The 13,019-nt window shown below is 35.4% G+C and overlaps 1 protein-coding gene across 2 annotated transcripts; it reads right to left on the reverse strand.

The window, feature by feature from the left end:
• Positions 1-3,987: 3,987 nt before the first annotated feature.
• On the reverse strand, positions 3,988-11,960 carry si:ch1073-303d10.1 (protein LBH-like). 2 transcript variants are annotated; one of them, XM_022681306.2, is made up of 5 exons: positions 11,854-11,960; positions 10,838-10,925; positions 7,354-7,441; positions 6,153-6,400; positions 3,988-5,023 (listed from the first exon to the last, which is right to left on the reverse strand). In XM_022681306.2, the coding sequence occupies exons 3-5, from the start codon at positions 7,438-7,440 to the stop codon at positions 4,903-4,905; spliced, it is 456 nt and encodes a 151-aa protein (XP_022537027.1). In that variant the 5' UTR covers position 7,441; positions 10,838-10,925; positions 11,854-11,960; the 3' UTR covers positions 3,988-4,902. The 2 variants fall into 2 exon arrangements, with proteins under 2 accessions (XP_022537027.1, XP_007252511.1); XM_007252449.4 differs by lacking the exon at positions 11,854-11,960 and having other exon boundaries at positions 10,838-11,020.
• Positions 11,961-13,019: the final 1,059 nt, after the last annotated feature.

The following is a 13,019-nucleotide window of genomic DNA, read 5'->3' on the forward strand; positions in this document are numbered from 1 at the left end:
GGGCACTGGGTGATGTATGGGTTTAGAGGCAGGGCAGGAGGGAGAACTGATTGGCTGTGTGCCTCTGATAGTGGAGAGGCCCAGATGGTTGGAGGTCAGCAGGTAGGTGGTATTATTAATTGACTGATCTGCATAATGTGATGTGTCTGCGTACCAAAGTACATGGACACATCATCCTCGCCTATAGCATAGTTGACCTGAGAGGGCGCTGCAGAGACAGAAATCACCACAATAAACGTGTTTTTTAAAGGTTAGGAAATGTGTATACAATTTTTAAGTAAGATTGGTATGTTTCATTACTTAAACACTTTTTAGCTACTAATGGAACAAAAATATGGTTCAGGGTTTAGTAGCTCTTTAAATGGCAAGAATAAAGGGAAAAAACGGGTGTTCTAAAATTTTTGACCAGTAGTGTAGATTTTTTTTTTTCCACATTAAACTTTAGTACTGTAGGTTATGTGACATTTTACCTATTTTACATTGATACAGTGCTTTACATTTTCTTCATATTTTTAAATAAATATTTTGACAAAAAATGTATCCCTACCCATCCTACATTTAGTCAAGACATGTTTATTGTCTAAGGTTAGCTGGCTACTGTAGCTAAAAATGGTCTTAATTCAGGTTAAGGGTGGCTAAGACTCACTGGTGGTTTTAGGGGCGGGGCCACATTCTAGGGACGTTGGCCCCAGCTAAACTCTGATTGGCCCCCTGAAGTGCCCCGGTCCTGGCTAATGAGATAAATAGGAATGTGCAGTGTGATTAAAGATTATATAGAAGTATAGGAGAGCTTCTTATGTTTTAAACTGACAGTATTTGTGAAAAAGTAAAAAAGGTTTAAAAAATTTCAGAAAATGCTGCATTTTCTCACACGCGGTGTGTTTGAGAGTATTTTGTATATGTACTGTAAAAGGGTATGTACAACTGGTAAGGATGTTTGGTAAAGTTAATTTTGTGCCAGGTTTTACACAAAAATATATTTCTATATAATATTTTATATAATTTAATATAATTGCAGATTATATACATATAGAAAAAAATATTTCAGACGCAAATGAAAGATTTCAGAATCAAAAGTCTTTAACAGCAAAATTCACAATAACACAAAAATGAAAGCATTTTTGTTTAAGTCTTTTAATCAAACATATATATTAAATAGATTTGTTCTGTTTTGAATTTGCAACATAGAAGTTTTCCTTTTGATTCTTACAATTTGATTGCAGATTTTATATTTATTTTGTGTAAATCCACATATTTTACTGTGTGAACGTTTTTAAATTACATTTAAGTGTTTGAATATGGTGTAGCTGATAATATAATACTCTAGACCTCTATGAATATTGTGGCCCCTTGGTGGCCCTTTACTGGCTGATACCTTTTGGCTACTTAAGGTTAGGCCAGTAGCATATTAAGCATTAAGTCTGTGCTACCTTTATACTGTTTTAATTATTATACTGCTTTTCTTATGGATTTGTTTCACATTTAGTACTTTTATATACTCCAGTATGAGTTAGATAGTGTTTTGCTGGTTGTCCTGAAACTGGCGCCCCCATGTGACCAGATTAATAAATGCATATTTCACACTGTCATGTCTTTCCCTGAGCAGAAAAGCCAGTTAACTTTAATTAGATTCACAGGCTTCAGGTGTTAAAATGAGGTGGAACATATTAGTCTGTTTTACTCACACTCTAAAGATGGATGTAAGTCCTTAAAGACCATTACTTTAAGAGAACAGGGGGGATTTATTCTATATTAATGCAGTAATCATTGGTACAACTGAACGCTACAGCAGCCCTCAGGCACAGTAGCAGTATATTGTTAGAATATTACACTGTATAATATTACCATATGAATATATTATCATCTGAACTCTTTCATAATAGCAAAGTTCAACAATGAGTCAGTATCCTACTGAAACAAATGACTCTGTTCCAGAGCTCTATGTTATCTTATAGTAGAAGTAGAAGGCAGTGGAGAACACTCAGGACCTTCTCTGCAGGTATCTGACTAATTTTCAAGACGATACTTACCTATTAAAGGAAAATGGGAGCTGGAACTGAATACAGTGATAGAGAATAAGTCAATAAAGTTTGCAATAAAGTTAAAAAAAAAGAAGGTCTAATGTGAGGGTGGGGCAACCTGTTAGTGGAGGGCCAGATACCTGCAGAGTTTGTGCCATTTCTACTTTTCTACTATACACCTGATTCTTATCACCCTAATGACTGAATCTGAGTGGTATTCTTTTCTTTTTTTTTATTCAATTGATTAGTGCTTGTATTTAAACTAGTAAACATATCCTTGCACTAGCCTTATTCTGTTGTTAGGTTTTTTATTATCATTTTATTCATTTTTTACATTTAATTTAATTTAGTTTTGAAGCATACTCTACATGCAAGGCAAATATTTGCTTCTTATTATTTTTTTTTATTTCACCTTAAATTGTACAGCAGAATAGGGCATCTACTAGCGCCAGAACCTAGCTGCTGCATCTTTTAAGACGGAACAGAAAATTATAATCAAAAACTACCTATAAAGCACGCAACCTCAGCTTCTTGTCAGAACAAGTTTGAGCAGGAAATGTGTACATGCCAAGCAGATAAACACTACTTCTTGCGATTACTCTGGTTCCTTTAGCTTCCACAGAACCAGTTTAGACCAGTTCAGTTGCTGACCTATATACTCTACCGAATTATTCTTAGAGTTGGGTAAAAAAACAAAAACTAATGTTTGATATGCTCCAGCTGCTCCATAAATCAGAACTCTGTCCCTTACTCACTCCTCTACAACTGATGACTTGAGACAACCGTCACAGACAGAGTTGCCAGGTTCGCGGTTTTTCCGCCAAATTGGGCTTGTTTAAAAAAGCCGCCAAAAAAAAGTAACAAAAAACAACAACAATGTAACCAGAAATCACAAGGCGATAAATTTAAAGAGGAGAGAAGAGAGTTCAGGAGGGGCAAGAACAGAAAAGAGTAAGTAAGTCAGTTCTTTTTGCTAAGTATGTTACTATTAAACGTTATTTACTGGGATATAAAATAACTAATAAAACACTAATGTTACAATATGATTAATGACTTAGACATATAGCAATACTGATAATAAATCCCTCATAAACAAAATACAAGTCGTACACTTATAGTTGTTTTTCCATTTTACTTGAGACAGACATACAGCTCTAAAAATATTAAGAGATCGCTTTAGTTTCTGAATCAGTTTCTCTGATTTTGCTATTTATAGATATATGTTTGAGGTAAATGATCATTGTTGTTTTATTCTATAAACTATGGACCAAATATCTCCCAAATTCCAAATAAAAATATTGTCATTTAGAGCATTTATTTGCAGAAAATGTAAAATGTTTGAAATAACTAAAATGATACAGAGCTTCCAGACCTCAAATAATGCAAAGAAAATAAGTTAATATTCATGAAGTTTTAAAAGTTCAGAAATCAATATTTGGTGGAATAACCCTGTTTTTTAATCACAGTTGTCATGCATCTTGGCATGTTCTCCTCCACCAGTCTTACACACTGCTTTTGGTTAATTTTATGCCACTCCTGGTGCAAAAGTTCAAGCAGTTCAGCTTGGTTTGATGGCTTGTGATCATCCATCTTCCTTTTGATTATATTCCAGAGGTTTTTAATGTGGTAAAATCAAAGAAACTCATCATTTTAAGTGGTCTCTTATTTTTTTCAAGAGCTGTATATTTTGGGCTAATTTAAGCTTCTGAAGGGCAGGTTTTTGGCTGACTTTGGGCTGGATATGTTTGTTGGACCTGGCAACCCAAATCACAAACTCTGCCAGATTTAGAATCAAGGCAAAAGGTGTGTAATGTAACCCTGGCTTTAAAGTCGCCACCAACAACTCAACAAGTTTTGAAACCTTAGGCACAGGTATAAAAGGAATTGTGCAGTACTAGTCTGACACAAAAATCTAGTGAAAAGGAATAAGACATCTGCACTTTTTTTTAACAAAACAAACTATAAAGAAGGAAAACATAGATATTTTATTAGAAAAGCTATAATGTGTAATCTCTGCATTATGGCAATGAAAGCAGGAAGCACAATAAAAAGACAAAGAGAATGCTCCAGAACACTAAAACTACAAAAAGAAATGAAAAATAATACAAATAACTTCCTTAGAAAATAAAATCACAGAATAGCTTGAACTTATACATAACGTCACTGAAATTTTAAGCAGCATATACAGCACATCATTCACTGTGGAATCTTCAATAGAACAGAACATAATGTGTAGACACATTTAACACTGATACACATGCTAGTCAGCTAAGAGGAGGTCAATAACATTGCTGATAGCAATGTATATTAGGCCGCTTTCAGTCACAGGACTGGTTTATAATACACTATCATTCTATGTGTTAGTGAGATGCATCCAAATGGTCGGCAGTTGGCGAGGAAAAGATTTGGAGGTGAATCATGTCTGGGATGAAAATGCGTCATTAACCTAAGCAGTGTTTGACCTCATAAAACAAGCGCACAGGTCTTTACTTTGCCCAGATTATTCATTATTAATTAATTTTAGCTGGTGCAGCTAAATAATCATCCTAAAATCTGGGGAAGCCTCCTCAAGCACCCCCGTTCTTGTGTGGGTTTACAGTTCATGTTAGGTCATAGTTCATTCACTATGCTTAGAAACTTCAACTAAAGCTAAATAAATAAATAAATAAATAAATAAAACCATTTAACTGCACTTTCTGTTTGCAAAAGTTCTCCACTCTTAAACTTAATAGCATCTTAAAGCCTGAAACCATTACATTTCCCTCAAATAAGAAAATATGCTGAATATGTTTTAATCTTTAAGAATGAAGTACAGGTGTGAACTGCTGTGTGGAGCTCCTAAGGCAGCTTTTCTTCTTGCATTTCTCATTTTTGTGATGGTTCAGCCTCTAAAGCAGGGTGGTGCTACTTCGGGAGAGGTGGGGGACTGTGGAGGAGTGAGACGAGAGCAGTCCATCAGTCCAGGCTGTACACTAGCTGGTGAATGATTGATATGAAGCCCCCTGAAACAGATAAAGTCTGAATTAAGTAGGAGTACAGTACCATGATGTAGTAATAGACATATACTGTAAACACATTTAATATACTGTCTAATGCATTAACAGCCCGCAGTCGCTGATTAATTTGCATTTTAATCTGATTCCACACACACAGCTCCACAATTTAATAGAATGACATTCTCGGAAATTTGGAAAAGCAGGCCAGGAATGTTCTGGATGTCTATCTAGGTTACACCAGGGCATTTTTAGTAAAATATAAATTTCTGTGCATGAACCAGTATCATAATAACCATAAAAATATAAGTGGTATCTCAGTGATTAGGGCATACACAGGGTTTTGGGCTCAATACCCGTGTGTCTACTGTTAGGCCCTGAACTTATGCATTTAAGCCAGGAGAAATTTTTGCGGTGTAGTAAAGGCCTAAAAGTGGGCTTGGGATATAAAGAGTGCTGGTTTGACCCCTTCAGCCCTATCCAGACAGAATTAGTTACTCAGTGGGTCCTGGGGTCTCTTTTATTCTCAGACATCTTCTGATAAAATTACAGGCTGAATTACCTATTGTTTTTCTCTGAACTCTGGACTCTCCGTCTGGACTCACATCTCTAAGTTTCGTCTCCTCGCGTTTAATAAAATAGCTATTTGTACACTGCTATGCACCGTAATTACACTTTAGGCACGCATTTCTACGGAAATCCATGTAAAACACAACAGCGGGTGAAAATGGAGGAGCTACTGAACGTGACGTCATGTGACCGAGAAAGCCTAAAGCTCACTGGTCCTCCTGTTTTTTTTTATTGCAGAGTTTTATCACTGAGCAGAAGTGTGAAATATTTTTCACTGACGACCCCCTGAGAAACTAAGTGGGGTTGGAAAAATTTAAGAAACAGTGATTTCTCCTCCATCAACATGCATGTTGGAGCTGGCCTTCATTAAGCAACCTAATTCTTAAATAAGTGCAATGGATGAGTTAAACCCAGAAGTTGGAATCTGCTGTGCAATGACTAAAGGTTGTCTGTTCTAATATTGACTGGAAGGTATAATTACTAAACAGGACTGTAGTACCATACAATAAGCAATGGTTCTGACTATAGACTATATAGGGTATACTAGTGAAAATAACTTTGCACTGACCGCTCATCTCCACTGCTCTCTGCATTCCCCTGCTCTGATTGTTCCGATTCGCTGTTCTGTGATGCACAATCCTGGAAAGACTCATCATCCTCCTCGGACACAGAAGCGTGTCTCTGCAGAGGCCACGGCAGCCCACCTCTCTCCTCCTCGCTCACCTGGGTGGGGTCCACCACTATAGACGGCAGGCGGCCTCTCTGACCCACTGGCCTCTCCAGTGCCTCACAGTCTTCCGCTGTCTCTGGAAAGATCTAAAAGGAGAGAGAAAGAATGAGAGAGGGATTAATAAACCATGACATTTCTGTATATTTTATATATTTCTTCTTTGTACCATAAAAATTTATATACCTGATAACATTCAATTAATTCAGGTACTTTCATTCTATGTTATTTGCTGAGTGTAATTAACCATTAAATAAACACCACAAAATTAGGAGAGCTTTTTCTCTTTAGGTAAAAAGGCAGACAAATAATTCAAATATTATCTTTGTAAGTATTTATCATTGAAGAGTAGCATTACAGCACGCTTAAAATACAGCGCAGCAACTCGGTTCCGATACATCAGCTCACAGATGCCTTGTGCTGATCGACATCACCCTTTAGAGTGATTTGGGGAGAGAGCGCCATCTACCCACCCAGAGAGAGCAAAGCCAAGTGTGTGGCAGAGTTTAGCCCATTATTTCATGCATATCTTGTGGTCTTAAGATAATTAGTATATAATATTTTTGTGGTTTTAATATATATTGTGTTGCAGTCTTAGTTGAATCAATATTTTATATTATGGCCTTAAGACAATAAATGTATTTTAAATATAATCTAAATATAACCTCAGTATAATCAGTACTTTATCTATAATGACTGTCCAGGCGACAGTGTCCAGCACAGTTTAGTTATTTTCCCCTTCACACACACATCTGATTCATTGTATCTGTCAGTTACCAGCTTTAGCAGGTTACTCACCTTACTCTGTGTGACACCTGAACTGAAGTACCCTTTAATGGCATCTCTCCAATGAATTCTTAGAACTCTTATACTCTTACACTTATCTGTTACCTGAAAGAGCGTGGGTGCACTTTCTAAACCTCCTGAACCTTATAGGCTTACTATTCAGGAATTAGAGATATAAGATAAGAGATTTTATTTTTGGATATGAGAGTGAGGAACTGATATGTGGGCTGACATACAGGAGACGTAATCTGTTTACCTGGTATGGAAGACGCAGTCCTCTCCTTTGCAAATGAAGCTCTTCGGTGGAGGAATCCTGTGGACCACATGCTACAGATGCCATCATTCTGCACAAACACACACACACACAAAGATATTATTAAACAAATATTATTAAACATATAAAAGTACTCTGTGTAATAGTAATTGGGTATTACTGAAGCTAAACGTCATTCACACAATAATAATGTTCTGCTTTTTCTCCAGCAATTTAATTTTAATTGATGCCCAACATTTACAATTACAATTTATATATCTTGCACGAGGTCCTTATATGATATTTGTGCAGGTGTATGTGCCAAAATGACCAGTCTCTTATTATCTTTTTGATATATTACATAATTAAAAAAAAAACTGTATAGAAATCTACACTCCTTATAGCTTCCACATTAATAGGCACATGCTAGTAAATCATTTAATTAACTTCATCTTAATTTTCAAATATAAACTGGGTATGAATGGGTGTGAGAATGTTAAAGACTGTATAGTAAAGACAGAATTTAAACTAACAATGAACTTTAAATTAAATTGTTGACTAACTTTTCATGAATTGGCCCTTTTAAAGTACATCATTCATTGCAATTTAATTTCGCTAGAGAAAATGTTTAAAAATAACATACAATGTGTACTGGGATTAGGATGACGTATGATGTAATCTAAGTGAATGGCAACGCTGACAGGATTATTTCTCTTTATTGGTTTTAGGATTTAGATTAGGATTTTGTCTATTTCATATGTAGAAATAGCAGCTCTCGAAACAAAACTGTATTTTTATTTTATTATTATAAGTATTTCACATCATTCTTTTCACAAAAAATGAAGGGTTTATCATTACTTCTATTAGATCTGGAATTACTGTTCATATTGTCAATGTCAAGCAAAAACCTTGTATCTTCAAATCTGCAACTTTGTAGTAGATAGAAAAAAAGTCAATTTGAAGCATTTCCATTGGCCTATTCATTATGACATTTGCACACAATAAAGAACATCCAGATTTGCATTATGTCAAAAAATAAAAAGTGACAAAAATGGATATACAATGTTTTTGTTCAGAAAAAGTTTATATAATAATACAACAATAACAGTAACCATGCAAAATCCCAGGCATTGCTATAGTATAGTAAGAATGTTAGAACTATTTTTAATGTGAAACAAATATTTCAGAATAAGACTGTTCTAAATGGTATATGTCAGCATATTGAAAAATAATGTAATTGACGAATGTAATGTCACTGACGTACAGCTAAAATATAGTTGTGCTTTAAATCACACAACAGGTGCAATCTGAATTATATACTAATAAAATGTGATGAGTGTGCAGGTCTGTGGACATGTGTACATTAATGCTTGTGTACTGGGGTGAGTAGACAGTCTAAATAATTTGTAGCCAAAGCCAATGTGCGCTTAGTGTGTGTTTCGGGAAAAAAGTGTGTATGTCAGCTCTCAATAAGGATTGGGTGTGTGTGTGCGAGCAGTGGAGCTGTAATCCACTGACACCTTAGTGACGTAACAGATCTACAAGATAAGATGTGCTCATCAGGATGTTCTCTCTCTCAGGATGAGTTACTGTAATCTGTAATCCTAAACACACACACAGACTACATTGCTCTGTATAATAAGTACCTTCTTACAGCACATTCTCCAATGACCCTATTCTTTAGGAGCACCATTCACTGAAATTGTTTACCATTAAAATTCTTTAAAACTGTATTAAAAATCACCAATTTACAGACAATTTGAAATGTATACAATTTCACAGGGTAATTCCTTGAAAAAAATTCTACAACAATCTCAAAATCATCATCCCATGGCAAACGAAAATGGGACGAAATTACATGACTGATAGATGAGATTATCTAAATAAATGACAACTCTGACAAGATTATGTCCCTCTATAGGTCTTTTTCATCAGCAAGATTAGGATTCAATCCATTTAAAATGCAACAGCAGCACAAAAATCAAAACCTGTATTATTTTATTATTATTATCAAAACATTTCATATGCCCTGTGTCTGAACTGAAGCAGTCTGCAGATTTATGTGGTTTCTCACCACTATTAAAGCTGGAATCACTGTTCATATCCTCACTGTCTTGCAAAAAACTTCCATGTAACTTTCATTAGAAGACAAGTCAATTATTAAAATAAATAAACATAAAAAACTGCCCATTATGTTTGTTCAACACTATTGAAATGTTGAGTCACTCTTCAAGACTGTATAATAAACATATTGAACATGGCCATTTACCAACACTGTAATTCTCCCCAGTATAATTTATAAGACTATTCCCTATTACTGTCAGTTTATACTGTGACAATTATCCATTAAAATTATTTATTATCAAGAAAGTTCCTAAAAGCTGTATATATTTTAACAACCTAAACCCCTTTAAACTAATGATGGTTTCTGGCTGTTTTGAGTTAGTTGCATTGTATCGCTTTGCATCTTGTTTACGTACTAGTAGTCCTTCGGGAGTAATAAAATCATGGGCATAAGATGTTAACCAATTACATTATTTACTCAGGTAAATTCCCCAACAATAGTCAGTTATACCTTACTACTAAAATCCTCCCCATTGACATTCCTCAACAATACAATTTCCCCAACAATGCTATTCCTTACAAACAAACTTCCACCGCAAGCTTCCTTATCACTGCAATTGCCTAACACTGCTATTCCACACAATGTTTCACATCCTTCCTTATCACTACAAGTCCCCAACAATGGTCAGTCATTACGTGTTCCTCAAAAAGGAATTCCCAAGCAGTGACATTCCTTACCAACACAATTCATCAAAAATGCTATTCCCAAATTTAGTTCCAGAGTATCATTTCTAGGACAATTCACCAACAGTTTCATTGTTTTATACAGTGTTTTTATTCTGTGGCTTTTCATAAAGCAGGATTTTCTCAGTAAAGCCTGGATAACCTAGTCTAAGACAATCCATGATTGAATTTTGGCTTATCTGTTATCAGAAAAACACAGTTTTGGAAAATAATCATCTGACACACTCCTATTCTACACTGTAAAAATGGTTTATCTGTTCATCCAAAACATATATGCATATATTAATAATAAAAACAGTAATTTGTGTTTATTTAACTGAAATTAATGCTACAAATAAAACATTACTAAATTTAAGGAAAGTATTTGTGTTGAATAAATCCAATTCAATTGCCTGTTACTACATGGTTCTACATGTTACTACAAGTCATATATTGTTAAGGTTGTTATTGTGTAGAAGGCCTTGGTAATACAGAGCATTATTCAGCAATAAACATGTAATGAATTTTACATTTAATGAAACTTTACACTTTAATGAAAACATATGTTTAGTTCCCAGAAAACAAACTATATGTGATTGTGTAAATGTAATGCACTCGTATTTAAAGTTATGTACTAAAACAACAACTGTGCTGTAATTAAGGTCCATTTTATTTTAAGTGTGTGTGTCTTTGTACTCACCTGTACTGGTTTATTCTCAGACTCCAGAAGCTCTGAAAGCAACTCTGTCAGTCCTGCTGCTGCTGTAGCACCTTTTATTCTGAAAACACTGTCAAACAGCCAAGCGTTATCCACAAGAGACTGCTGACCTCCAGCCAACACAGCCCAGCCAATGTCGTAATGCTTCTCAGCTTGTAGGCTATTGTTTCTCTCTTTCTATCTCTATCTGTCTCTCTCTCTCTCCCTCCCTCTCTACCCCTCCTTTCACACTCTGTCCCTGTTGATCCTATAAGCTCTCCGTCTCATGTAATTAAAGACTTCCAAATGACGCCACACCGAGACCAACGTACGCATCTCCTGCATAGATACTTAGTACCAACCCACAGTGAGGCAGGATAAGGATGCTAATTCCAGAAACCCAAACTTGGGCACTTGGCACTGGGCACTTGGCATTGGGCATCGCAGCTTTAGGCTAATGTTGGCCCATTGCTGCTCCAAAGTATTACTGTCTAATAAGCAATATTTTTCTATGGAGTTTATACAACCTATACAACATGCTTTTGTGAGGCTCACATTGTTGGAACATGGGCTAGGTGGGTTCCAGGTGGACATGGGCGCAGAGTTGGTTTGCGTATGTGACGTTACTGGGTACCAGTTGGGTTTCCCAAATTTGTCCACAGTCATGACAGCCCAGTTTAATTTTCCATGGGTCACTTCTAGGCCCCATGTGTAGAGTACAACTCAGAGGGGGGCCATTTTAACCCCTCCTTGTCCCATCTAAAACCCTGGTGGGACCCATCACTGACGTCCATATTTGCAACTGTAGACAAAATATTTTGGAAAGCTGCATTTTTTTTGCACAACCAAACTCCTTTAATCAGTAGTAGGTGCACTTTTAAGTTAGGAAATTAGTTTTTCCTTTAATTAATTATGTCAGAATAATTATCTAGGGATAGTCAGGATAAGTATCTAATTATCTGATCTGCATTATGAGGTAACTGCCTCAAATATATAAAGGGAAAACTTAAGCTTATTACCCTTTCTGCCCTGTAGATGGCATCAATACACCATTCAGGCAGCATATGATTCACTATTGTCTCCCCAAGCCAGGGGTTCAAGTTCAAGGGTGCTGGAAGTTATGGAGAACCTGAAAGGGCATAAGATATAAGATCATATCAAGATTAGTATCTCTGCACAAAAATATTTAATACATTTCCATTACACAACTAATTAAAGGGGACATATTTTACCTCTTTTTGCACAAGTTAGAATAGGTCTATGGACAAAACAGAACATTTTCATGAAGGTAAAATCACTCTTAAATAAAAATATCTCATCAGCTTTCTTGCCAGTTTTAGTCCTTTTTTATTCAGTTTTAGAGCTCTGTCACTTTTAAGCAAATAAGCTTACAGTAAATCGAAATGTAATCTTTTTTTTTATAGAAAATCTCATTAAAAGTTTTTTTAATTATTAAAAATACAAACTGATGTTGCCTAAATTAGAAATCCCATGTAACCTCTTATCCCGTGTAATTCAAGGTGGTTTAATGTTACCTTTACAAAATATATTACCTGTAAAAATATTAGATTAATGTAATCGCTTTCAGTGAGATTTGTTTAAAAAAAAAAAAACATAAAACAACAAAATCATAGTCTCCTTCAAAACAATGTTAAGTTGAGTGGAATCACTGCCAAAGGAATGCTTCATTGAGATTCATTTTCAGCGGACGTTAAAATGTCAACTTAGAATGTCAACAGAGACTTGGCTAGCAAAACTAAGGATTTCTGGATAGCTCCTATTCTCCAAAAATAAATGCCTTTTCAAAATACTATCTTTTAATATTCAGACATGCATGGTCAATAAAAGAGAACAGAAAGGTCACACATGAGCCTAAGGTCACCATACCGAATGGCAGGCATCAAATAGAATGTACTGCCCAGATGCCCAGCTGTATGCTTTGGTGTCTGTTGTTCACAATTTAACTTAGCTTAGCTTAATACAATGTCAGCTTAGCTTAATACAAGTTGTTTGAAATCACAGTTTGTTCTGTTAATGTCTGTATGTCTAGTCGCTAATAAAGTTGACAATATTTTCATTGAAGGAACCTTGATTACCTTATCAAAGTGTGCTACCACTCTGAGTGTTTTTACTACAAATTTTAAACTGATATTAATAAAAATATTATTTTTTATTCCTAAGAAAA

This window comes from Astyanax mexicanus, chromosome 20 (assembly GCF_023375975.1).
Source record: "Astyanax mexicanus isolate ESR-SI-001 chromosome 20, AstMex3_surface, whole genome shotgun sequence".
Lineage (NCBI taxonomy): Eukaryota > Metazoa > Chordata > Actinopteri > Characiformes > Acestrorhamphidae > Astyanax > Astyanax mexicanus.